Source organism: Scyliorhinus canicula, chromosome 7, assembly GCF_902713615.1.
Source record: "Scyliorhinus canicula chromosome 7, sScyCan1.1, whole genome shotgun sequence".
Taxonomy (NCBI): Eukaryota; Metazoa; Chordata; class Chondrichthyes; order Carcharhiniformes; family Scyliorhinidae; genus Scyliorhinus; species Scyliorhinus canicula.
The window spans coordinates 176401821-176429578 of NC_052152.1; the positions used below are offsets into that span (position 1 = coordinate 176401821).

At 43.8% G+C, this 27758-nt stretch overlaps 1 protein-coding gene across 1 annotated transcript in view; it reads right to left on the reverse strand.

Moving 5' to 3' along the window:
- myt1b (myelin transcription factor 1b) overlaps nt 1–27758 on the reverse strand; it is a 221233-nt gene that overhangs the window by 40828 nt on the left and 152647 nt on the right. Inside the window, 14 exon segments of the mRNA XM_038803365.1 lie at nt 11834–11917; nt 14768–14833; nt 15392–15417; nt 15419–15461; nt 15592–15737; nt 16178–16236; nt 16239–16283; nt 16286–16358; nt 19790–19896; nt 19899–20018; nt 20021–20051; nt 22024–22226; nt 22660–22871; nt 26473–26580. Coding sequence (XP_038659293.1) covers nt 11834–11917; nt 14768–14833; nt 15392–15417; nt 15419–15461; nt 15592–15737; nt 16178–16236; nt 16239–16283; nt 16286–16358; nt 19790–19896; nt 19899–20018; nt 20021–20051; nt 22024–22226; nt 22660–22871; nt 26473–26580 — 1323 coding nt within the window.

Consider the following 27758-nt stretch of genomic DNA (forward strand, 5'->3'; position numbering starts at 1 on the left):
ATGTACTGCTTGTAACTGACATTAAATAACGGTTAGTAAATTATGCGTAAACTTCAATCTCTGGACCAATAGCTGGATTACCTTTTCTTTTTAAAGTATGGCTTTGCACTCTTAAAGTGTATCAGATGTCTGGTGTGTGCTGAATTAATACCTGCGTGATTACTACCCCTGTTTCTGAACTGGAAGATATTTACTCATTTGGAATTTCTCTCAGCCATTTTTAAGTGCACGTTCTGCATTTGGTTGTTTGACTTTAAATGGCACAATTAGCGTTTCTTGCAAATGGAAATTTCCAGTGATGTTATTTTAGAAAAAGGGATAGATATCACCTTCACTGCCTGGGTGATAATCAAAGGGAGCTGAATGTATCACTTTATAAAACCCATCGATTTTCATTCCATTGCTTTAACAAGTTGCAACCTAGCTGTACTTTAGTGCCTTTATAAATGGGAGAGTTTAGAGTTATGCAGAAAATCAAGGAAATCAGGGCCTGTCTCATTATGTTTTAATTTGAAGAGAATTTTGTTGCTAATGAAGCTCTCACAATTCTGACGAGTACCATGACAACTAAATTTCCAGCTCTCATTCATCTTATAGATACTGATTAGGAAAACTAAATTGCTACTTTTATTGTATTACCTTTTATTATACATCTTTAACACACAAATAAACTGATAATAATCTTTATAATTAAAAGTAGGTAATATGCTATAGTTACAATGAGCTCCATTAAAGAAATGTTGCCTGGGCAGTCAAATCTACTTATATATATGATCCTGAAGCAAATAAGATGTCTAACTTAGCTTTACGTAAATATTTTCCCCCCCAAGAAGATGCAATACACTGCCAGTCTGTTTGTATGCATGTCTGATTTTTCTGACAGGCAAGGCTGTGATGATTAGTGCTCAGGTGGAATTGTGTTTAATTTGATATGTCTCTGCAAGGTCGCTGCACAAGTAGTCCCTGTGGTAAGATGGACTAAACAGGTGGAGTTGGGTGATTGCCGCAGCTTGCCAATTTACAAGTCCAGGTCAGATTTAGGACCCGGCCTGCAATGGCTGCTGGGGGTTGATTTTGATTTTTGGGTGCCCAGCTGGTTGGCAGAACCATTGCAAAAGATCGAGAAATGATCTACGTAAGCAAGTTATCCCCCAAACTGCTGACCTCCACGTCTTCCATGAACGCTTACGCTGATCTAATGCTCGATTTGCCTGGATCAAGCCTCACCCACAAAACTGGCTATGCCCCAAGTTGAGTTCTGCCAACTGTGCTAGTTCAGGAAGACTCTTTAAATTTTACTCATTATCTGAAGTGCACTGGCACCAATCAGCACTTTTTAAAAAGCTTTCCCACATCACAAATTGTTTAATTTACTCAGAAACCTGACTAGTGAACACTGCGCATCTGTCAAATCATTTTTGTAAGTCAACTTCAGTGATTTCAAATCAGCTTATTCAAACGTGATGGACTGGACACACAAATTAAAAATACTCATTTTAGCTAATGAATCCATTTTGAGCTGTATAAATAAAACTGCATCAAATTACCATTATTAATCCATCATGGAATACCTTTTAATGGGAAAAAATGAAACAATTATGTTCTATTACACTGGCCAATTGCACTGATTCATGGAAGGTTTTACGTTTGTGATTGTGTAAATGGTTTTCACAGAACCTTGAACTGTAGTCTGAACTTTGGCAATTAAGTACTGCACTCCGCATGCTCACCCGTTGTCTGTGCCTATGTATTTACATTGTGTATTTTTGTATGTCCTATGTTTTTCATGTTTGGAATGATTTGTCTGGGCTGTACGCAGAACAATACATTTCGCAATCAGGAAACCGTTTTGCATGCATTTGCATATCATGCATGCTCAATTAGAGGTCAGATCACCAGAATTAAGCACCCCCTTCAAATTCAGTTCACAAGTGAGAAATTTGTGCGTTCAGATTCACGACTGCGCATAAGTGGCATACACCCAGGTGTAGTAGTCTTCTTCCTGAACTTTGGGGTGAGTAGACAATGCTTTGTCCTTCTTGGGGATTGTTCGTAAGGGACAGCCTGTTATTTGAGATCTGATGCCAGTAGTCCAAGTTACATCGAGCTGGGCAAGGGAGGCAGGGTCAGCACGGAAGAGTGAAACACAGGCTGGCAAGGGCGACTGGATCAGTGGTGAAGGGCAGAGTTCAGGCTGGGCATGGAAGCAGGGTCAGTGGGGATGGGCTGGCAGAGGCTGAGGAAGCGAGGCAGGGTCAGCAAGGAAGGGCAGAATGAAGGCTGGGCATGGGAGGCAGGGTCAGTGGGGATGGGCAGAATGAAGGCTGGGTATGAGAGGCAGGGTCAGCAGAGATGGGCAGGCAGAGGCTGAGCAAGAAAGGCAGGATCAGCGGGGAAGGGTTGAGTGGACGCAGGGAAAGGGCAATAGGGTCAGCGCGGGTGTGTAAAGGTGTCTGGAGATGGTTAGGAGGGTATCTGGGGAAGGATGCCGGATTCACAAAGGCTGTTCAGGAGGGTGTTCAGAGAAGGAAGTCAGAAGGTCCTGCCCCAGACACCTTCCTAACATGCCCTGACAGTCTGACTACCGTGCTGCCCTTACTCTAACTTTCCACAACCCTGACCTGAGATCATCCACTACCTATTCCCCCTACCTCATCCAATTTTTCCCTTTGTCACTGTACCTTCTAGCTCCCTGTACCCTCATTTAAATTGTTAGGCTCCAAACCTCCAATCTCCCAGGTAAATGGTCATGGCTCACATGGGTGATAAGTCCTTCTATGCTGCCAAGCCAATGGTCTTGCCATAAAGTTTCGAAAGTAATGAGGAGAAACTGAACAATGTTTGAGGGATGGTTTAATATCCTGGTCAATGCACAATGTCTCCATCACATCCAGGTATGAATGGGAGGAACACTCTTCTGTGGTCCTCCTGGATCTCCTTTACCATGAAGGAGTGGGGTAGGGAGGCCATACCTAGATCAATTCCAGCACATGGCTTAGCATTCACTTCAAGGGTCAGAGCTGAAGACCAATTTACAAAGGATATGCTGACTTGATGGATCACTGCAATCTGTTCACAGATCCATTCAGGCATAGATGATGCAGGCTGCAGGCATCAAGATGAGGAGGAACCGATGCAGGTTAGTTCAAGGCCAAGAGAAGAAACTGTCAGAGCAGCAAGAGGCAGTGAGGCCTCATGAAGGTCAGGATAGTGGTGACCAGCGGCCAGTGTGACAGCGAGCAGCTGCCCAAACACAGCTATGACACTGGCAGTGCAGATGACACACCTCGTCAGTAATGCACATGTGCATCCAGGAAGTCACAGATGTCCTTTTCAGGAGAGTACACCAATTTGTCAAATTCCACTTGGATCCCAGGCCAGGTGTGTTTTGCAGCAATCACGGGATTTCCACAAATTCAGGGGGCTATTGATTGTACATGTGACGTTAAGAGCTCTCAGGAATCAGCCAGTCACATTCATCAACAGGAAATGTTTCCACTTTTTGAAAGTGCAGTTGATACATAATAATAAAAATAATAATTGTTATTGTCACAAGTAGGCTTACATTAACACTGCAATGAAGTTACTGTTAAAAGCCCCTAGTTGGCACATTCCTGCGCCTGTTCAGGTACACAGAGGGAGAATTCAGAATATCCAAATGACCTAACAGCACGTCTTTCGGGACTTGTGGGAGGAAACCCACACAGACACAGGGAGAAAGTGCAGACTCCACACAGACAGTGACCCAAGCCGGGAATCGAACCTGGGGCCCTGGAGCTGTGAAGCAGCAGTGCTAACCACTGTGCTATCATGCGGCCACTTAAAGGTTTAAAGGTTTCCAACACATCAAAAGGGAAAACTTTCACCTTCATCTGACAGATCATTGATATTGACATGCTGCGAGAGACATTAGAGGGTTTCAAGGCTACAGGGAGACAAAATCTACCTCTGGTGGCCCGGGGCCTAGAGGGCCCACGCCTGCTAAGGGTCTCTTGCGCATGTTCAGGAGCACCCTCCTTGGCTACACCTGCTGGGTCAGTGGCAGAGGGTAGTTTGGGTGGCAGGACAATCTTGGGAGGGTGCTTCGCTGGTGCACCTCCTCCCTGTCAATGTGAGATGGCAACTCCCTGACTCCTGGACCGTCAGTCCAGTTTGCACATGGCCTCCGGCATAGTTGCCTGATGTTCCCCTGCCTGTCTCTGTATCTCCACTTCTTCTTTTATGACCAAGTCCAGATGTTTCTTATCTGCATGTGACTCAGGAGTATCCAGGGTCTTCAGACGTCCCCCAAGAGTCAGAGACCTCAGCTGTCACTTCCATTGTGGACCTGAGTCTGTGGTGCTTACAAGGAAGTGATCCCAAGTCTAGTTTAGAACATGCACCAACATGGTGAATGTTTCTGAGCTGGTGGAAGGTGCAGGTCAATGTGTGACGGTGCATCCTGAGTCATCACCCTGGTGGAGGTGCAGTTGGAACTGTGGGTAGGATGTCTTCTTTTCCTCCCCTTTCTTTTCTTGTTGGTACTTGGAGTGAAGAAAAGAAGGATTTAGTGGATGCCTTATTGAAACAATGTCTCACTCTGTGGGTGCATCTGACAACTGCAGACTGCAGGCAACCTCACTGGCTTCTTGGGAAAGTCCTGTCTCACCTTCGGCACAGCCACGGTCCCGGTCCTCCCGGCTAGTTGTGCAGCCTCCTCCTCAGACGTCGTGAGGATTTAAATATCCGGCAGTCTGCCACCGGTCTTGGCCCACTCCTTCCTATTGGCATTATTTTTCTCCTGGAGACAGATTGTGTGTCATCTTGATGGGTTAATGAGCAGTTTGGGAACATTCATGTCTATGCAGCACCTGAGCCCTTCTCAGCAAGTGCTTAACAAGCAGGATGGCCTGCAACAGATAGAATATTGACAGCATGAAGTGACTGTCACACATTTAGTGTACATATCCCATCTACTGCTGAGCCTTGCCAATCCAAACTACTGTCTGACATCTTTCTGCACTCATACAGTGAATGTCCTTGTGAATGTCACTTTGAAGTGAGTAGACTGTGCCACTTACCCTTGCAGAGCACAGCAGATCGTTCCCTTTTCCTGCACTGCAAGCTGGTTCTGGAGTGGGCTGCAACAGATGCTAACCTCTCCCAGGCTTCCTTGATCAGATGGGAGGGCCTCTGCTGCCATCTCTGAGAAACAGGACCGCCCGCCTTTCCTGGACGACCTGGAGCAGGTCCTGCAGGGAGGCAAATGGAACTGTGGGGCCACACGTTGTCTGCTCTGTGACATTCTGGTATCTGCAGTGAGTCTCCCCCTCTGGAACGATAGCCAGACTGATGCTCCTGGTTTTCAGTGAATGGATGATTGTCTGGGTGCCTTTCCCTTTAAATAAGGTGCGAGGACCTTCGACCCCCATGAACTAAAGGCAGGGACAGCAACTTCCATTCTGTGCAGCGCAAGATGTTCCATGCTCCATATGTATGCAAAAGCAATAAGCTGAATGGCTGCCCTATTTAGCCTCCGAATGGAAATCACTCTCATTTCCACTCCAACCACCCCATTTATACTCTAGAATGGAAGACCCTGTCCGCAGTCTTATAACACAGAAGCAGTGCAGAGGTCAAGGGAGGTGGTAGAGGTAAGAGCTTGTTGCCAACATACTTGTGGATGAAGTTGCCCAAGGAAGACATGTAGAAAAGGGAAAGGAGGGGACTGTAGGTAAATAGCTTTACATCACTTAGCCTACTCTTAATACTACTATCAGCTCATTTGTCAAATTTCTTTGCTCTCTACTTCTGAGGCTTCTAGTTTTGTTTAGAACAATCGCTCGAGACATTTTTTTTGTTGTTGGAAAATTTCCCTAAAATGTGCTACACAGATTTCCCAATGGGATTACCCGCTTTACTATTATATACGTTGGAGAATGGAGAGGTTATGGAACATTAAAGGAACCAGGGAGGCTAGATTTACATGCAACACTGCAGAAGATCTTCTCACAGATACCGATCCACCAGGATGGTTGGACTGAGAAGATTTTATTTAAACATATCCCTGGACATTTGCATAAGAAGACATGACATTTGCTGCACTGACCAGAAACACATGAAAATTTTGTCAAGAACCAAGACAGCACCCACTGTGGATCAGAAACTCACTACAGCAAATCATTTCCTGAATATGGACATATAAATTTATAATGGAAATAAAATGGCAGAATGTATGACTTTAAAATGTGGGTTGAATTATGTGTCCTGGTTTATTTACATCATCTTCTAACACTTTCATGTGAAGACTACACTTGCTTTATGATATATATAGTAGCTATAGTAGAAATTAATGGAAAACCTAGCATCATTTTAATGGCAATTAGAAAAGCTGAACTTGTTATATTTAGCATCTGGTGTAAATTGTTCCTTTAGCATGCACAGAGATAATTGATTAATTAAACAGCAGTCCCTTGATATAAAATGCACTGAGAGTTGCAACTGGGAAAGATGCTGTTAAACATTTCTCATCCATATGTTTGCCCCTCTCATATAGTACAGGGTAATCTATCTTAAGATAACTGTGCCGGATATTATGGTACTACTGTGTTCATTACCTACAGGACCATTCTGCCCTCATTAACATAGGTAAGATTTCTTTCTCTTTGTTAGTGTTTGTAAAAAGATGTGAATAAAAGAAGGGTCTGATATCACTAAAATTGCAGACCAAAATCTGTTTGATAGTGGTTCTAGCATTTACTTCATTCTGAAAATAAAACAAGGATAATGCAAATTTGAGTTAAAAGAGGTGAAATTGGTCTTGGGCAGTAGCATCACAAACCGGCATCCTCCTGGGGGAGGGTGTAAAACTCCAACCTGTCTATTTTATTGTTGGTTTTAGCCATGTTGAGACATAGCGTTCCGCTGCATTAAATCAAACATTGCATAGAACTCTAGAACAAGCCTGTACAAGGAGGAAGATTTTGAAATGACACTTGCAGTAACCAAGGTGAATAGGAAATGCCCATATGCTGGCGAGAGGCTAGAATCCCTGAAAGTGGCAACAGTTTGTGGATCGGAAGACAGACGTTGCTGCTTTTAGCTCAGTTTGAGACTTAACTATAGCATCTCACTGCAATACCATAACATGTTGCATTAATGTCTGGCATAATATTGCTTGGTTCACAATGGAAATAAAGATATATAATTGTGAAACGGGCATTGTTCTACAAAAGAAAAACAAATCCTAATAAACCCATAACTTAAGATTGCAAACATGCAAAAAAATAAAAGTAGCTTCATAAATAATACATAAACACACTACTTTGAAACTGACAGTCAGTCTGGTCATTTGATTTAATAAATTTGCATGGTATGAGCTTAAAAATGAACTCTGCTTTGTAAAACCACATGATATAGCCAAAGTATTGTCTCTAATAACATATCAGTTGAATTTGGAGTTTTATCCTGTACCTTGTATAAACCTGCTTTAGAATATAATTTGCTCAGAAATGTTTGGTCATGCAGTTTAGTAACTCTTAACAGTATAATTCAAAATTAAATTTTAATAATGAATTTCATCAATCAGGAGCGTGGAAGTGAGTTCAGGGTTGGAGCCTTGAATCAGTAATTAACCACTTTCATTAATTTGGGAAAATGTTGGTGTGAAGGTCACATTAATGGCACTCCTATTTCATTATCGTTAACTGTACGGATGCAAACCACAGAACATTTTAAGAAGTGTAGACACATATGCAAGCTGCTGTCGTACTGCAAAACAGGCAAATCCTGCCACAAAAATATTGGGCATGATTCTCCGCTCCCCACACCGGGTGGGAGAATCGCGGGAGAACCGGGTGACTCACGACACGCCCCCCTGGCGCCCCCCGCGATTCTCCCACCCCCAGCTCGGAAGAATCGCCGCTCGCCATTTTTCACGGCGACCGGCGATTCTCCGGCCCAAATGGGCCGAGCGGCCTGCCGTTTGCGACCGGTTCACGACGACGGCAACCACACCTTGTCGCTGCTGTCGTGAACATGGCGCCAAAAGCTGGTTTGAAGCTTGTGGGGGGCGGGGAGGGGAGTGAGCACCACGGCCGTGCTCGGGAGGGGACTGGCCGGTGCCCACCGATCGTCGGGCCGGCGTCTCAAAGGGATGCACTCTTTCCCCTCCGCCGCCCCGCAAGATCAAGCCGCCACGTCTTGCGGGGCAGCGGAGGGAAAGACGGCAACCGCGCATGCGCGGGTTTGAGCCATCAGCCGTCGTGACGTCAGCCGCGCATGCGCGGGTTGGAGCCAGCCAACCTGCGCATGCGCGGCTGATGTCACATAGGCGCCGCCGTCGCGTCATTCTCGGCGCGCCGCCTTGACACAAGTGTCAAGGCCCGGCGGCCGAGAATAACGGAGCGCCGCTCCTAGTGCCCTGGGTGGGGGTGAATAAGATGCGAGGAGCGGCCTCTGAGGCTGTCGTGAAACTCGGCCGAGTTCATGACGGCCTTCCCGATTTTTCCCGGAAGCGGAGAATTCCGTCCATTGAATGTGGAAGTAATCTAATGTACCTGTTAAACAGGTGGTTCTGTAAGTGTTGATTTGATGAGAGTTTATGACGTGTGAGGGTGGGGATGAGGAATTTGATTCCATTACATACATTTTAGGCATATAAAATGGATGGAAAAAGGACCAGTTTAGAGGAGCAGCATCGTGTGCTTGAAGACCAGCTGAAAGATACCTGCACTTATAAAGGGCGAGATCACATATTTGTCTTCCCTTACAACAGGTTTTAACCCCTTTATATATGCAAACTGCACACGGACAGTGACTCAGAGTCGGGATCAAACATGGAACATTGGCACCATGAGGCAGCAATGCGAACCACTGTGCCACCGTGCTGCCCTAACATTTGTTCAATTTTTAACACAATAACTGCATCCTTCACAGCTGGATTAACGGACATTGAAACATTCAGTGGTTTGAATAAGCCAGCAGCTGCTTGTGCAATATTCAAATAATTATTGTTATCTGTGCATTGTGATTAAATATTAGTCTTCCAACTGACAATACCACATTATAAGCAAGCATGTATTTCAAAACCATTTACTTTGCAAATTGAGTCAAACATTATAAAGAAAAACAAGATATTTTTTCCCATCCCAAAATAATCTCAAAGGAAAGTTTGGAAAAAGGCCTTTCCAATGCTTCCGGCAAAAATGATCACTAATTAAAATATTTTACTGTAAATAGTTCACTTTCATATTCAAAATTAGTGGACCACATTTTGCATGTACTGCGTGTATTTCACATGCAAATGACTGCTGATTTTGTGCAGATATAAGCAGCTGAAATAACTGACAATTGTTTCTTTTTTGGATGTTAGTTATGTTGAGATTTGACATTGGTGAATAGAATGATACTGATTTATTTTTAGAAGGGATGTTGTACACGTCAGCAGCAAAAGCAGTCAACAATGTAGCACTAGTTTCAGAAGACAGTGATCACCACCAGGAAATGTTTCAATCCTCTAATGCCATATTTATGTCTATAACAACTATTGTTTCTAAATTGTGAATGGAAGGCCTTGATACAACTTGCATCAGTTCATTTTACAATAGATAGTGCATATTGTTCATCCTTTTCTGAAATTAATGATTAATTATTTTAAAATTTGCTCTTGGCATGTGGATAAACATGCCTGCTTGCCCTGAGGGCATTAGGAGACACGATTTAACATAGGATGTGAGTCACATGTAGCCCATACTAGTTACACAGGTCCTTTCTCAATCATTCCGATCTACCTCCAGGCTCAAAATGACTAATAATAATAATCTTTATTAGTGTCACAAATAGCTTACATTAACATTGCAGTGAAGTTACTGTGAAAATCCCCTAGTCGTCACATTCCGGCACCTGTTCGGGTACACTGAAGGAGAATTCAGAATTTCCAATTCACCTAACAAGCATGTCTTTTGGGACTTGTGGGAGGAAACCGGAGCGCCCGGAGGAAACCCACGCGGACACAGGGGAGAACATGCAGACTCCGAACAGACAGTGATACAAGCCGGCAATCGAGCCCAGGTCTGGAGCTGTGAAGCAACAGTGCTAACCACTGTGCCACCATGCCACGATTTACTAAATCGATTTCACAACTTACTATGGGGAATTTTGAACCCCTGGGTTGCTAGTCTAGAAGCGTAACCATTCGGCTAGCATACCCTGATACTGAGTGATGATTTCTAACCAACACTCACTCCAAATTGGGCGTCTTTTTACCTTTACTGCCTCTCCTAATACTGATGTGGAGATGCCGGCGTTGGACTGGGGTGAGTACAGTAAGAAGTCTTACAACACCAGGTTAAAGTCCAACAGGTTTGTTTCAAACACGAGCTTTCGGAGCGCAGCTCCTTCCTCAGGTAAATGGCGAACATACCTCGCCATTCACCTGAGGAAGGAGCTGCGCTCCGAAAGCTCGTGTTTGAAACAAACCTGTTGGACTTTAACCTGGTGTCGTAAGACATCTTACTGTGCTCTCCTAATACTGGAGGTGCGAAGGAATTCAACTTCTTCCTTCATTACTGACACACACCAATGTTTATTTTGGTACATTTTGGTCATAAAAAAGCTGAGTTTTACAGATTTCAAAATCTGTATATCTGTTACCATAGGCACACAAATGTGGCATTTAAACTGTGGCCCATAGATTTCTCGTAGACATGAGCTCCAGTCAAGTTGACCCACAATGTTCAAGCAACTCTGTTTCTATCTCCGGAGGTGGATAGAAATGCAAGTCAGTGAGAAAATGGATTAAACTGTTGATGCATTTTGCAAGGATCTGTAGTATGTACCTAAGTGGTCCACAAAGAGAAAATGCTTGAAGGGGCAAAGCTTTGAAGTGTTGATTTAAAACCTCAGAGGTTAAGAAATTTTGCTTCAGCGATAATTGCAACCCAACCATTTGTGCCTGACCTCCACCTCACCTTTGACCTTCAGCAGACATAATGCTCTCAGTGTATCTCATTCTCCATCCATAGCTTACCAGCTCTGGGAGGTTGCCGGAATTGGGCTGGGGAAGATTCAAGATATAATGTGGTGACGGTTTTCGAAAGACTTTTAGCCTTTAGTTTGGAGCCTTCAATGACATCATCAAGATGTGTGCCTATTAAACCAAGTTACTCCTATGCTGTATGTACCTGGACCAATGTCTTAACAACCATTTCCAATTTCAACCCCCTCAACAAACTTTTGTCATCATAATTTTTATAGACCATTAAATAACTGCCACTGACAACCATTCAACCAATAGAAATATTTCACAACCCGCACCCTTATTTAAAATCTCCACAGTCACATTTCATCCACCTCTGCAATTTCCTTAATAACAAGAATAACTCACATTTCCTGTTCTTATAACTCAAGCTCACCGTGCACCCAGAAATAATAACAATTTGAACCACCACAGCCTTGCACTCTGGAATTTTCTCAGTAAATTCTTTACATCTTGCTCCATCTCTCACCTTCAAATGTACCTTCACAATTCATCTGGGCAGCCTTGAGGTTACTTTCACTACCTCTGCTCCTCAGCTCACTTCATTTCCCAAATTATTTTATAAAATGCTTTGGAAAATATTGTTATGTCAATGGTGACGCGCAAGTTAAAGTTGTTGCCACTGTACTATTGACTGACCTGCAACTAGCACTAGTATGATTCGTGAAAAACAAACTGGTCTCTAACTATTTACAGGATGTGTAGGTAGTTCAGAGTTTTAGCAGTTTTTCAGCTTCTAGTGGGGCAAGTTATGAAACATAACTGAATTAGCTTCTGCCACAGGAGAGCAGAGCCAGCAATATGTTCAAAACTTACTTCATAAGCTCAGGGTCCTCTTTATCATCCTTGGTCGGTGTTAATTTCTGTCCACTTTTCTTTGCTCGTGGGCACCCTGACAAGCTGTAAAAACAACCAGAATGGGACTGACTCACAATGAAGGGTATGAACTGCTGCTGCTTGATATCAACGCATCTCACACAAATGAATAATTGTGGTCGCTGTGTGATAGTTGAGAAGATATATGGGTAGAAACTGTTTGCAATAACAGCTTAAGAACACTTAATGCAGTGGACTCTAACTTTCGGGTTGGCTGACTGGTGGTGTACAATGGATTTCTGTCCATCCCTGCTATCGGGAAGCCTGAGCCCTTCAGAGCAGTGGGCTTCATGTCCATGGCTCTGGCGAGCTACAGGTACTGTATGTGTCCTGCTGCATCTTGCTGACTTTGGGCCAGTGGAATATCAGGCAGTCACTCTAGCCCATGGGTAGGTCCAGGTAGGTGAATGCAGATGCGGCAGTGACCCAGTCTTGTTACAACGTCAGGGCGAGCACTCCCACCTTTCGCTGCTGCAAAATTTTAACCTAGAAACCTTTTGAGCAGACAGCATTAGTGCCTTTATGGTTGCTGAATGCCAGGATCCATGGGTGACACCCAATTTAGTTACACCTCCCTGAAAATTGTAGTTGGCCTCCTAACTACGTCATAGTATTTTAATATGCACAATAAAGAGGCCTACAGTCTGAAACAGATGGGTCTTATAGCTGCCCAATGGAAGGCTCCCTTACAAATGTGCTGACCAGAGCACCTGTGTTAGTAGCCCATTGCCCCATTAAGGCCATGTAGGCCAAATTAAAATTGGCCCCAATTGGTCTGAGTACCATTTCTCTGTCAGCTCTATTAGAGGTGTGCAAACCCATTTAAATTAAACAGGCTATCTCCATTGAAATAATGAGCATACAATAACGTTAAGTGTTAATGTGCTATTATTGCCAACAGTAATTTCCACTCCATAGTTACAGCACAAAGCCTTTCAGGGTAGTGGGTCATCCTGTTCAGCTTTTGATTCCTAGATTGTACAGAAAAGATCTTTTTGCAACCTACTTTAATGCCTCGTCATTAATTTAAAAATGAATAACGAATTCAAGACATCTATTAATAAGGCAGATTAGGAGCTGCTAAGATAATGAAACCATGCTGTACTTAAACAGTTTAAAAATATACAGAATTTAAATGAGAATTGACCACTAATTTCAAGGAGAATCATCACTCAGAAACCCGATACCTTGTTCATTCTGAAAAAGATGGAAGGTTTCTTTCTATTTCTTGATTCACCCTTGAATTTTAAACAGTTCAGCACATAATAATCAGGTTTAGGTCTGTATGCAACACGGTAACAAACCTACACAGTGATTTTTAAACATTTTTATGTGGGGCATCTCTTAAAATACTGAAACACACTTTGAGATTCCTTCAGCTAACCACAGGAAGACAGTGGGGGAGGGGCAGTTTTGCACCCGTGCCCGCCATCAACGAGAATGGCGACGTGTGTTCAAAATCTCGCAGGAATCGGGAAATGAGATTCTTGCCGGTGAAATCTCGATACCAGATTTACCACACCCCTTCCTCGGTGATGTAATGTGATTCACACCCATAAAGGCCAAATACCTCGTTTTAACAGATTTACATACATTTTAATCTTATTACCGAGGCCCCCTGCCACATGATCCCCCTCACTGAATATTCAAATCTTTACAACAGGTTTGGAATAACATGTGAACTAGTCGAGGAGATGCCCCCCAAGGATGCAACGGTAGGTCTAGGCCCCCAGGTGGATGGGGGGACATGACTGGGCAGTGCCCTGGCACTGCCCTCTGGCAAAACCCCTGGCACAGTGCCAGCCTGGCAGTGCCAACATGTGCCGAGGCAGACACTCTGGGGAGCCCCATTGGGTGTGGAGTTCATATTACGTTTGTTGGGGGGGTGAGCCCTCGATGCTGGTGCTTGTGGATGGGGGCGGGGGCGGAGGAGGGGGGGGGGGGGGGGGTTGCGAGCCCTGATGCTGATACTTGTGGTGATGGTTGGGGGGCGGGGGTGAGGGCCCCGCAGATGATGATGGTGGGGCTGGGCAGCACGGTGGCCTAGTGGTTAGCATAACCGCCTCACGGCGCTGAGGTCCCAGGTTCGATCCCGGCTCTGGGTCACTGTCCGTGTGGAGTTTGCACATTCTCCCCGTGTCTGCGTGGGTTTCGCCCCCACAACCCAAAAATGTGCAGAGTAGGTGGATTGGCCACTCTAAATTGCCCCTTAATAGAAAAAATAATTGGGTAATCTAAATTTATAAAAAAAAAAAATGATGGTGGGGCTGAGAGCCCCGATGCTGATGGTGGTGGTTGGGGGAGGGGTGATGGGGGTCATTCCCTGATGCATGTGATGGGAACGGGGATTGGTCCCCCATATCCGTGGAGTTGGAGGGGGTCGCGGGGAGGGGATGATTTCTGTGCTGATGGGGGCACCCTTTTTAAAGGGTGCCCTGATCTCTGTGGCAGTGCCTGCCCTGCCAGAGTGCTGCGGTAAGTCACACCCTCTGTTTTTTTTGTCAGAGAGGCTGAAGATCTTGACTAAAACCTCAGCTGTGCAGCTGGATAGTGACACACCGGGTTTCGGTCGGAGCCTGACACTCTGATAAAACAGGGGACAGTTCCACCCAATGTCAGCTAGCTAAAGGACACCAATGCTCTCGTTGCAGAAATAAATTTTCTTAGTATACAACAACAAAAGTGGATCAACAAGTACAGAAAAAATATAGAATTCAGAGTTCCTGAGTCTTGCTTGCACACAGGTAAGATGGATCCTATGAGTGTTGCGGACCACCGGTTTAAAAACTGATGAACTATATTAGCACTCTCTGGCCAAGAGGACAACCCACCAAATATTAAAGCACTCTAGCTGATCAGTGTTCTGGGCCTCACCTTCTGTGAGAAGTATAGTTTCCCTGTCACATGGACCAGGACCCATCACAACCAGGAGTTGGGCACCTTAAAATGAAATGAAAACTTACTTTAGCATATGTCGTAGAATCCTTTTACGTGTAATCAGGCAGGACAGTCAAAAGAGTTTCTAGAAGGTTGAATCACACAAGAATAGCTACAACAGCAACGACTGATGTTCACTCACAGAAGATTTTATTGAACTGGTGAAATGCTATGTCCTTTTCTGCCAAATTATGGGAAAATTTAGAGGAGGCATTAACAATAGTCACAAAACTTAATAATAGGAGTGATTCAACAACAGTGCCGAATGTACAGATAAAAGATCATAAAAACACGTGTAAAGACCTAATGGATCTTAATAGGTTTCAACATCTTTTATATAAGAATTTTGAAAAAGCACAAAAGTTTGTGAAAAAAAAATTGCTCCTTTAGATTTGCACCTAAGCAATTTGAGACTGTAACTCACTTATGAATGAATATATAGTCATCATGAGTTGTTGCAAAATATATTTTCCAGGATATCATGAAATGGTTCAAAACAGGTGTAATGTAAGGAAATGATTGATGTGGCTGAAATGCAAGAATTATAAAAATCTAACCTACCTGAGTTCTGAAGAGTGGGCAGCCATGGAGGTTTCTTAGACTTTTATCTGCTAAAGGACAACCAGAAAGACTGCAAAAGAAGATTCAATAGAATTGAATAAAATGTATTTTTAAACACCAAGTGAGCCATTTACCAAATCTTTACTGCAGTGTAAAAATTCCATGTAATTCCATGGAAAAAAAAAAATCGCAAAAAATACCTGCGATGCGAGGCGTAATTTCCAGTTATGTGACCACTGCCATCACATCCAGGGGTTGGCAACTGAGAGAAATTGAAGAAACACCGAGTAGTTAGAATGGCACCAGTCTATCTTACCTGCAGAAAGTGGTGTGAAAGAAAAGGTGCCTGAATAAAAACTAAATAAAGCTGACTTATCCATTATGGTCTTCACTCTTGACCTAATTAATTTGCGTTTCACAAAAATGTTTTTTCAGATACAAAATGTTACTTTTTCTTTCTCCATCTTCCCTCACTGGAAAGGCTACATTATTACTACCAAGCTTGAATGAGCGAATATCTGATGATCTGTAAATGATTTGATAAAAGGTGTTTACTATACAGTAAGCTTTCCTCATGATACACATTCCATGTATCATTAGTGACACAATAGGATGTGGACCATTTGGTCTCAAGAGGACAGGTATGATAAAATATGAAGCAAGTTCTGTGCCTCAATTATAACAATTTGTTTTGGTAGCAGATACTCTATCATTGAGGCACAAAGAGAAACGTAAAGCATTTCAGGCGTGCCAATCCTTCTTGTTTATTCACTGTCTACAGGTAACAAAGCTCTCAAGCAGTGAAGTTATTTACGTTATTAATTCTTTCTTGGCATCCTTGCATGAAATTTCAGTTTGAGGCTGGAGCTTGTGACCTCTCCCGGGTACTTTTATCTTCTATACTTTCATCCATCACTTCCAAATCTCCTGCCTCCGATGAGGGGAATGAAGAGGTGGCAGGTTCCATCTAGGATCATAAAATATAATAATTTCAAAAAGTACATTCACTATCACTATAGTCCTTTCGTTTTCCATTGTCTCAAAGTTCTCTGATGATCGCAAGTTGGCTGCCTCTGTCAAAAATGATGATCCATACAATTCTGAATCTTTTAGAGTGACGGCTACATAACAGCCTTATTACGGAATGGAAATTTGGTATGTAAACTTCCTATTTTAAGTTGATGCCAAAACCCATATTTAGATTGTAGCCTGTCTTCCAAATACTCTGTCGTCAGTAAATAAAACCAGAAAATACTGCAGAAGCAGCGTTAATGTTTCAAGTCCATATGACTCTTCTTCAGAGCCGAAGAGAGGGGGAAGTGTAATGGATTTTATAACTATTTAAACAGTGGGTGTCGCAGGGGGAGTAAAGTAGAAAGTCAGGGATAGCTGGGAGCTAGGAGCTTATGAAACCAGTCTAAACAAGGCAACCAGAAATATCCTATAACCAAGTCCAAACAGAATCACCTGTTGGTTCTTCACTAAAAAATCACACAGGATGCAGTGAGTTTTAGTTCAATATAATTTAACAGCGGAATAAGGGCTCTTCTCCCTGACTGGTAGATTTGAGGATGCAGGCGAGTGTATTTACATCTGAAAATTATAAAACTGCAGTGAGTTTCTAGTGTATTTTGTTTTACTATATTTTATTTTAAGAACCTAAAGAACACAAATAGATTATAAGTAAAAAGCAGGGAATTATTTAACAATTAATGACGCAGATATTAACACTTTTCAGAAGATAAATTTGGAAAAACATTTTTTTACAGAACATACAACATATATTGTACTGCTGTACATTCTCAACATGACATTTGTAGAAGGCACAACGCATGTTGATGTGCACAATTGTTATATTGCATAATATTTAAAAGACTTCAGGTCGGTGCAAGTGGAGACAATACAGCTGGCAGGATGGCCATGCTGAAACCTGGCTTCCCCTGTCACTTCTGATATGTGTCACATAATTAACAGCTAAGTGGTGAAAGTTGGATTTCTGGGAAGTTATTATTCGCTGCAGTCCAGGGACAGATTAAGTCCTGGGCCATGGAATAATGCTGCCACTTTTTTGTTACTGTGCATGCAGAACTCTTTTGTATAAATTTATAAGTACCCAGAACTACAGAACAAGTACAAAACTTTGAAGCATGGGCGTCATATTCCATGCACTATCCTCCCTATAAGTGTTTTGTGTTCATTTGTGGACACCGCTGGCAAAGCCAGAGGCGGGAACGTTATGGCTGGTCAGGCCAGCGGGATCTTCCCGTCCCACTGACGGCGCAACACCATTCCAAGTTTCCCGGCTGCGAGCGGTGCATTGAACGAGAGAGCACATTGACAATGGTGGGACAAGAAGATCCTGCCACCAGACATTGGCGGCCCGCCTCCGCGAAACAAGGAGCGAGATATGCGGAAAATCTCGCCTACATGTTATTGCCCATCCCTGATTGCCCTCGAAAAGATGTTGGTCAGTGACCTCTTTGAACTGCTCCAGTGTAGATACAGGGTGCGGTCTGGCGTAGATAGAGGGCGAGATGCCGGGAGAGGCCTCTTGCGGGATCTATCCGGCTCGCCATGCTCACAAGATCCAACAAGACCCCGTGAGACATCGCGTACTGGATCCTGCCCATTGTGGGTGGGTTCAGTATTTGGCTTCTCTGCATATTAGAGTGAGCGGCTGGTCTCCCTCTATTACGCAGCTCTCCTAATCTACCCGAGGCTTTGGGATCTAACCCCTTCGCCTCAGAGACCTTAGGCGAATGCTGTTCAGTACTGGTCCCCACAAATGGGGACCAGGTGGAACGGCATTGCCAAGATGCTCATGCGGTGCTGGCAGTGCCAAGGTGGCAGGCTGGCATTGTGCACGTGCCAGGGACTGGGCCTTGAGTGCCCTTCTCGTGTGAGGTGGGGTACGACAAACCAAAGGGCCCACTGAAAGCTGAGTTGGGGCTTTGGGTGGTCCCGAGGGTTGCTTTCGGGGATTCGAGAGATTGGCCAGCCATTTAAAAATAGCATCGCGATCTCCTCCTGCACTGAGGAATTCTGGCGAGTGGAGCTCCTCAGTGCAGGAAATGAGACGAAATGCAGCTTTAGCGGGGTGTTCCCCGCTGAGGTCCTGGATTGCATCAGAGCCCCATTCGATAGTGTGGTCATTCTCGATGCTGTGAGCGCTGGAAAAACCCGGCTAAACACGCTCGACACGGCACTCTGTTGCAATTCAGTTAGATTGCGCCCACACTCATGGTGCTAACTGCAAATGAAATTTCCTTGGGGTACTACTTTAGTTCAATATTACATTTTTTATTCACATATGCTCCATGTTGAAAAATGCTGTGATTTGATATTTAAGTTACATCAGCATACAATGTAAATGCCACCATAAAACACCTTCTATCCAGCTGTCACAATCTCTGGGGTCCAATTTTCCCCACTGTGGTCTGGGTCTAAATGCAAAACGAGGTTTTCATGCTTGGCAGGTGTTTTCACTGAAGGAACAGTTAAGAATAGCTGAACTTAGAGCACCTGTTCACGTACTGTGCTCATGTTCCATATTTCCCCACTGACGGTCAAAAATTAATATTAGGATTGGAGATAGATAAGACCCAGTTACGTGTATCAATCTTCCTCTTTTTGTACATAAGACATTTCAAGATGATCTAATATGCCAAGACACTTATACATGTTTGCACTGAGTCAAAGAATAACAATAATTAAAATTTCCCGCATGTATAGTTTTAGATTTGAGCTGACTCATAAGGCAGGAAGGAGAAATTGGACGTTGAGTCAACGTTTGGTCATCTTTATGAATTAGTCATCACTTATAGGAAAATAAAGGCGATAAGGGAAATCGCTGAAAGTGCGATTGAAATGAGGGATGGAATCCGTTTGCAGTGTTGGGGTCTTTCCAGCAGTTGGAGAGGTGGCGAGAGACCCACGGTGTCCCTTTTCGGGAAGACCCACTCATCACAGCGAATCAGTGGCAAGGGTCACTGGCTAGCCTTCTGCTGGAATCAAGTTCCGGGGACAGAAGCTAGCGTGAGCGAGGCAAGCCAATCAGAGGGCCACAGGATTGCGGAGGAACTGTGTGTGTGAGGAGGAAAACCGCCGTATTGGGCATCAACGTGGCACCCTGAGGAAACCGACGCAGACACGGGGAGGAACCGGCAGACTCCGCACAGGCAGTGACCCAAGCCGGGAATCGAACCTGGTGACCCTGGTGCTGTGTAGCAACGTGCTAACCACTGTGATACCATGCCGCCCAGTTGCATCATTTATCAGATAACTGAATGTGTTCATAAACTAAATTGTGTATTTTTGTTCAGTGGTGTCACTGATTTTGTGGGAAACGAGCACATGTCTCATGAGTGGTCAATCAAGTGTGACCCGTCCAGAACTTACCTCTTCACCAACTCTTCTCCCTTGGTCTGCTTGGCTGTTGTGTAGTCAATAGGGGCCATCATATTCATCCTGTTTAGAAGTTTGACTGGACTGTGGAGAACCCATTAACTGCTACATGTGCTGTTGCTATCCATGAAGGTAGGAGGAAGGGTAGTCTGCTGACCTGACATTCGAGCTGATTGCAGAAAATACATTTTCCCTTTACGATTTTTATTCATGCTGAGATCCAGGTTCCATTTTCATCCACCTCAATATCCATATTCTGAAATAATAAGGTTTTCATCTGAAACCTCTTTCTCCTATTTTTGAAAATTCAAACCGTATGTTTAGTTATTTTGGTCACGGTGGTTATGGGCGGGATTCTCCAACCTCCCAGGTCTGTGTTTCTCGGCAGCGGGAGGCGGCGGGCCAATCGCTGGTGCTGGGATTCTCTGCTCCTGCTGCTGTCAATGTGAATTCCCATTGAAGTAAGCCCATGCCGCTGGAAAATCTGTGCGGGAGGGAGTGTGCTGCTGGCAGAGCCAGAGGATCCCACCGGTGTGATCGGCCAGAGAATTGTAGCCACAGTTCGATATTATGAAGAGATCTCCACATATATTTTCTCACAGTAAATTGGTGGGTATGCTGTTTTATATGAGGCAAGAGGGTGACACAATATTTCATACAATGTATTTTTCTGTCCTGCAATGGAGCTGTGTGTAAACTGTTTCGTCCATTTAAGGCCACAAAGCCAGAATTACATGTCTAGCCTCATGCTGAGTTTAACTAAAGGGCTATATGTTTCTGTACGGAACAACAGTTTGCAAATCCTTGGCCATTCCTAAGCTCAGAGGTAACCAGGTTTTCAGGATAGCTCTTCTGTTGGTTATCTTTTTATAACGTGACATAAAAATTAGCATTGGTGACAACTGTGACAGGCATGACTCAAAACATTCCTGTACATAGACTGCTGTTAAATATGTGAGCTGATGATAATAATATACACATATTTTGGTAGTTTTAACTGTTGGTTTTGTTTGTCACTGAAGAATTCTAAGATGTTCCTTGAATTCTGCCTATCTTGTCCGAAACCAGGGTTTTTTAAAGTGCAGGTCGCGGCCATGGGCGGGTGTCAGAGTGATTGGTCGCACCTTTCCAGCGGTGGCCCCGATTTCAGGATAAGCACCCAAGGTCCTACCGGCTTGTACATTGAGAATCATGGCTGCTGCCCTATTTTAAATGAAAGAAATTAGCCTGTGTGCAGTCTACTGGCCAGAAGCGACAGCAGTGAGCAGGTCACATGTACGTGCTTTTGGCGCTGTGTCATGGAGGAGAGCTGCTTTCGTTTTCCAGCTGCGAGCAGGCAAGGCAAGAGGATTGTGAGGATGGATTGTTTTCTTACAAGTAAGAGACGGGCAGAGACACAAATAGGCAATGTGCCTTGTCCTACTGGGCAGGATCTCACGATAGAATCTGCTGGAGAGAGCTGCACAGGAGAATCCCGGGTAGGAGAAAGTCGTGCTAGTGTTAGCTCTGTACAGAGTTCCAGGGCCACTGGTTAACAGCCTACAAAGAAGAAACTTAACTTGGGAACAAAGCAGTATAAAGATGATTTCTTGAGGTATGGTTTTGTCAATCGTGCCAATGCAAATAGGGGTGCAAAGCGCATCTGTGTTATATGCAGGGAAGTACTGGAAAATGAGAGGAGAAATTTCATATTTTGAAAGAGTAGCAAGAGAGACAAATTCCTTTTGAGATTGAGACCCAACAATCAATTATTAACTTATAGCTGACTACAAATTAAAAAACTACGTTGCTGTTCCTGACTTGTGACAGCACATTAAAAACATATCAAAAGCCCATGAGGTTGTCAGCATTCTGGAGTAGCATCTCCCAGGAGTATCCAGTGCTGCGTAGAACAAGCATTTTGTCGTTACTGCCCTTTACGATGTGTGAGGTTGTATTTTCCATTTTCACAAAGGGTGAAGACGGCACAAAGGAATTGGGTGAAATCTGCACCTGATATGCGCACTGCCCTCTCCACCTTTGAACCTGATTCAAGTGAGATCATGTGGACCAAGCAGGCTTCCCCTTTGTATGAAAGGTAAGCGATCGTGTCATGTGTCGCAAAGGTCGGCCGGCGTGGGTTGTAAAGGTCGGTCAGATGGCAAAAGTGGGTCTTGGGAAAAAAGTTTGAAAAACACTGTCTTAAGCAACACATCTGGCCACATAGTTAGCGGAATGCAGTGGCTTACCTTAGAGGGATGATCCTGATGCTTAGTGCTTAGATTTTCTGGCATTTCCCAACAACGTGTAGATAGATTGAGGATCGCTGTGGCAGCCATATGTGCAGCTTCTGCATCATGTGCATAGTCATAGCCACCAGATGAGGATGAGGTTTTAACATAGTTAGTAGACAGACTGTGACTGGGTGAGGAGGCCTTTGGGAATGGTTTTGCTGCACAGGAAAATGAAGGGTATTAAATAAGTCAGCAAGATTCAATTTCAAATTATTTCAATATTAATTCCATGGTTCACAAATGATAAGGATCATATTGAGAGTACAGCTGATTTCAGAAGATCTAGATTCTGAACAGTGTTAACCTTTTCAGGTATAATGCAGATATATGTGGCTGATAATCGGAAATAATCATAAATGCAGATATTTAAGATAGTATTTATGTTGCCCTTTAAGAATCCGCTTTGTCATTTTGTTAGTCAGAATTTTCACGCTAAAATTACTAATAACACAATCAATCCAATAGTACTTAATCTGAAGTGTGAAATAAATTGCTATTCTGCCTCCTAATATCAAGTGACAGAGTCTGTGGTTTCTAGCTTTCATTCAATCTTGATGTTTGATCATTTTAGGTTTCCAAATACATACTTACATTTAAACGTTTTGGGTGAGCTTTCAGATGCCTGAAGTTTTGGAGCAATCACACGTTTCCCAAATACCTGTGCATCAAAACTAGCATAATCAAATGTAACCTTGGAGTACTTCTCCAACTCCTTTGCTAGGTTAGCACGAGGTGTGACTGGCAGCATATTAGGCCTGTAGCTATAGTGCGGAATCTCCAACTGTTTCACAAAGCACATCGGCCTATAGGTCATAAGGAGTTAAAATTTAATTGCAAAGCAATGTCCAAACAATGTCTCATTCCATTCATTTAGAGATGTCGGCCACGATTCTCCCGAATCCATTTCAAAGTGATGCCGCCAGCAGGAAAACTGATGTGTTTTCCGCTGACGCTGGAAGCACTGCTGAGGTGCGATTCAAATTCACTTTTGTAACCTTGGTGGACAACGGCAGGTTTAGTGTTGGTGGTGAGAGGGGCGGGGCTTAGACTTGCTGACAGATCCCGCCCACTCCTCAGAGATAGGGGCGCCCTTTTTAAACGGTTGGCAAGCTTCCCCCAAGTAAGTGACATCCTGCTATGGGCTTCCGAAATTCTCTGCCCCCTTCAACCTCCTCCCTGTCCCCCTTCGGGACCCACCCTTTGGTAGTGCCAACCTTGTGCCGTTGTCTCCAAGGGTGGCATAGTAGCACAGTGGTTAGCACTGTTGTTTCACAGTGCCAGGAACCTGGGTTCGATTCCCGGCGTGGGTCACTGTCTGTGTGGAATCTGCACGTTCTCCCATGTCTGCTTGAGTTTCCACTGGGTGCTCCGGTTTCCTCCCACATGTCCCGAAAGACATGCTGTTAGGTAATTTGGATATTCTGAATTCTCCCTCTGTGTACCCGAGCAGGTGCCAGAGTGTGGAGACAAGGGGATTTTCACAGTAACCTCATTGCAGTGTTAATGTAAGCCTACTTGTGACACTAATAAAGATTATTATTATTATTAAAGATGGGGGGGGGGGGGGGGGGGAGCAAGGTGGTGAGCACCGTCGGTAGAATTACCTCCAGCTTGCTAAGTTGGGTCCTGCAGGGGAAGTGGGGGTGATAGAATCATAGAATTGTAGAAGGAGGCCATTCGGCCCATCGAGTCTGCACCGGCACTTGGAAAGAGCACCCTACTTAAGCCCACACCTCCACCCTATCCCTGTAACCCAGTAACCCCACATAACCCTTTTGGACACTATGGGCAATTTATCATGGACAATCCACTTAACTTGCGCGTCTTTGGACTGTGGGAGGAAACCGGAGCACCGGAGGAAACCTCGTACACGGGGAGAATGTGCAGACTCCGCACAGACAGTGACCCAAGCCTTGAATCGAACTTGGGACCCTGGAGCTGTGAAGCAACTGTGCTACCGTGCTGCCCAGTCGGAGAGGTGCTTGGGCTGTGCTGGACTGGAAGGGCTCAGGTCAGTGATCTTTCCCGGGATGGGGGCCAAGTGGCATGTCTTCCCTTTGTAGCTTTGAAAATCATTAAACTGTCTTTCATCATGTCAAGTTGTAGTTAAAAGCTCTCCCTGCAGCCTTGAAACCTTCTGGTGTCTCTCCCAGCATGTCAATATCAATGATCTGTCAGATGAATGTGTAAGTTTTCCCTTTGATATGTTGGAAACCTTTAAAGTGCTTCTTTCACAGTCAAGGGGTTGATTTAGCACAGTGGGCTAAACAGCTGGCTTGTAATTCAGAACAATGCTAGCAGCGCGGGTTCAATTCCCGTACCAGCCTCCCCGAACAGACGCCAGAATGTGGCGACTAGGGGCTTTTCACAGTAACTTCATTGAAGCCTACTTGTGACAATAAGTGATTATTATTATTAATTTTGTTCCTTTTTAACTTGCTCAAGCCTCTGGGCATGCCAAGAAGCATAAAAACCTTGAACTGAATCGTTTACATTTGATTTCATGGCCCATGATCTTTTACAAACCCCTTGGTTGACAGGGCCAGGTTATTTCAAAGGAGGGATTAGCTTTGTTTGTTTTTATAGCTCATCGTATTCATTAATTGTCATGCTTCCTCTTTTGAGCAGGTGTTACTTCTAACCACGATTATTTTAAATAGGCTGTTTCCTTGTTCTGAAGAGCTTCATAGAAAGACCAAGTGCAGGAACAGCACTCATACAGAATGCTGCCATAATTCTCAGACAGAATGCCTCCTTTGAACTAGCCTGGACCTGTCAATCTGGACCTGGCTTGTAAAAGGTAATGGACCATGAAATTGAATGTAAAAAATGAAGTTTAAAGCTTTTAAGTTTCTCAGAGGATTGAGAAAGTTAAAGGGGATTGAACTTGACTGTGAAAAAAGCATTTCAAAGGTTTCAAACACATCAAAGGGAAGACGTTCATCTTCATATGACATCATTAATACTGACATGGTGGGAGAGACATCGGATGATTCAAACACATCAGAGGGAAGACTTTTAACTACAACCTGACATGTTGAAAGAGAGTTTAATGATTTTCAAAGCTACACAGGGAAGACCTGCCACACAATCCCCATTCAAGGAGAGACCCCTGACCTGAGCCCCTCCAGTCCAACACAGTCTGGCCCCTGCCTCCAAAAGGACCCCACTTGGCATTCTGGAGGTAATTGTAGAGAGGGTACTCACCACTTTCCCCTCCCCATTGAAATGCATGGCGCTTGGTCCCTGCTTATCAGGACCAGGAGAAATTGGCGCCTGCGGGACATCCAGCTGAGAAGGGGGGTGGGGGGGCATTGCATACCGGGAGGCCAGTGCATCAGGCCTCAAACCCGGTAATTATATTTAAATTTATGTAGATGAGGTGTAATCAGGTTCTTGCCCGCTGTGGCCAATGATCGGGCCAAGAGCAGCAGCTGGGAGACCCGCAACAGATTTGATGCCCGGCGAGAATCCAGTTTTGGCGCTCGCACCCAATTCAACAGGCCACTGCGAATCCCGCCTGAGGCTAGCAGCTCCGGAGAATCGCGGCCGCCATTTTGACTGAGCAAAGCCACCTTCAATTTTATTAATTTTGTGCAAACATTATTAGTTCATGCAAAAATGTAAGAAGAACTTTAAACTTAATCAAGCTGACAATGCCTGCCAGTTTCTCCTAGAATGGAAATTTCTGGATTTCAGCTGACTTTCAGACTGTCATAAGAATAAGATAGCTCTTCTGTCCAAATTTGAATTATCATGGCTGGTCCTTGTAATAATCTATCAGAATGCCAAACGCCGAAACTTTACTGAGATTGATACACTCCATTCATATTTTATTAGGTTTATTATTTGAGTTTCTATCAAAAGAAAACATGTAAATGAATGCAATATCCGCTGTTCTGATAGTTTACAAATTTGTACACAAGATGCTGACCTTCCCCAATGGAAATGAATATCCGCAATTCAATTCAAGGATGAAGGTCAGTGAATCTGCTGGATTGCTCTCCAATGGATGGAAAATCCTGCAGAATACGCTGATTTCTGTGCCCATATTCCCATTAAGCGCTTCTGGGCTAGGAAAGCTACGTACTGGAGTGTGAATTTGTAATATAACCGTATGCAGTATTTGCATATTCAAATATATTGTTTACATTGCTTTTTAAAAATCAGCTTTCGCAAAATTTTGTGCAAAGTTTTTAAGCTAAAATTAGTAACACAAAAAATATTTTATTAGTCAATGTAAATAATAATTTGCAGATCATGCCATTTCAGGATCTGTATACGGAAACAGGATATCTGGTATTGATTTCTTGATTAACTAAATAGTGGTGCACAGAAGGTATTTCCTATAATCTTTGCATCTTTCACTGATTTGCCTTTGGCCCTTTGGTGTTGTAAACCTACCTCAACACTCTGTCAGAACTTTGGCTGCTCTTGGGAGATTCACTGTTATGCTGTTTCTCATGAGATTTTGCCAGCTTCTCAGCAGCAGCAATGGGACATCCAGAAAGGCTGCGACAAAGAAGGCAGCATTTAAGTTAGCTACACTTTTGAGGATTGCTTTGCATCAAAAATATATTTAAAAAACTACGTTAAAGCTATTTTGGGCTACATTTTGTCAATGGTCCTTCACATCTTGTACTTAATCCATCTGTCATTTTTTGAATGTAAATATTAACCCATTTATTCTAAGCATGCCACGCAGAAAAAATACCAGACAGGAAATATGTTCCTTAATTTCTAGAATGCTGCAAATAAATAAACTTACATAAATAAACTTACTTCAGTATTTTCTTTTATCCAGCAAGGTAACTATTAAATTACCTTCCAGATTCTGTACATTTAACTATATATTAAATTGTAGAAACTTAATGATAAAGAAAAAATAAGGAAATTGTATTTATATAGCGCATTGCATGATTCCAGAATGCTCCAAAATACTTCCCTGGCATATGCACCTCAGGTCCTGCAACCTACTGAAACAGAGGGGGGGGGGGGGGGCTTGAACCCATTACTTTCTGACATGCAGGTGAATGTGCTGCAATTAGACCAGCTGACCAAGGCCTGTAACTATGGCTTCTGCTCCAATATGTGTGCCCAAATGTTAGGTGAGGACAAGATCAGGTTCAGTTGTGATTCAGGAGGTACTGGACAATGATCAGAAACAGCAAATTTTTCCCCTCTCTCCTAAACCAGAGGCGGAGTCTAAATGTACCCCCGGTGGAGATACGCAAAGTCAACACTGGCTGAGAGTGGCATATGGCAACTTGTGGCTCTCTATGGCTGAACCCCTCACTGAGTATTTGCATTGAGCCATGCACAGTGTGAATGAGGCGCATTGTGTCAACCTAATGAGAGTTCCAGGTTGGCTGGGACATCAGGTAGCAGAAGTTCCTACAGGGAAGTCTAACCCGGTCAGTCTTGCATAGCTTCTAGAAACCTGTTCTAAGATAGTAAGTCCTGAAAGAAGGCAATTTGTTCTGTCTCTTTTAAAAACTATTTTACCATAATTAATGTTACTGTTAATTGGTTTCTGAAATCAAAGATATTATTGTACTAATGAAATAGGTGACAATGTGCTCACAGGTCTCTGCCTTTATGTAGCTGTTGGTACGTTTTGATTCTCCTCCCTTACATGAGGGAACTGTCCAGCATTTCACCTGCTGACAGACTAACCATGACTGCACCGT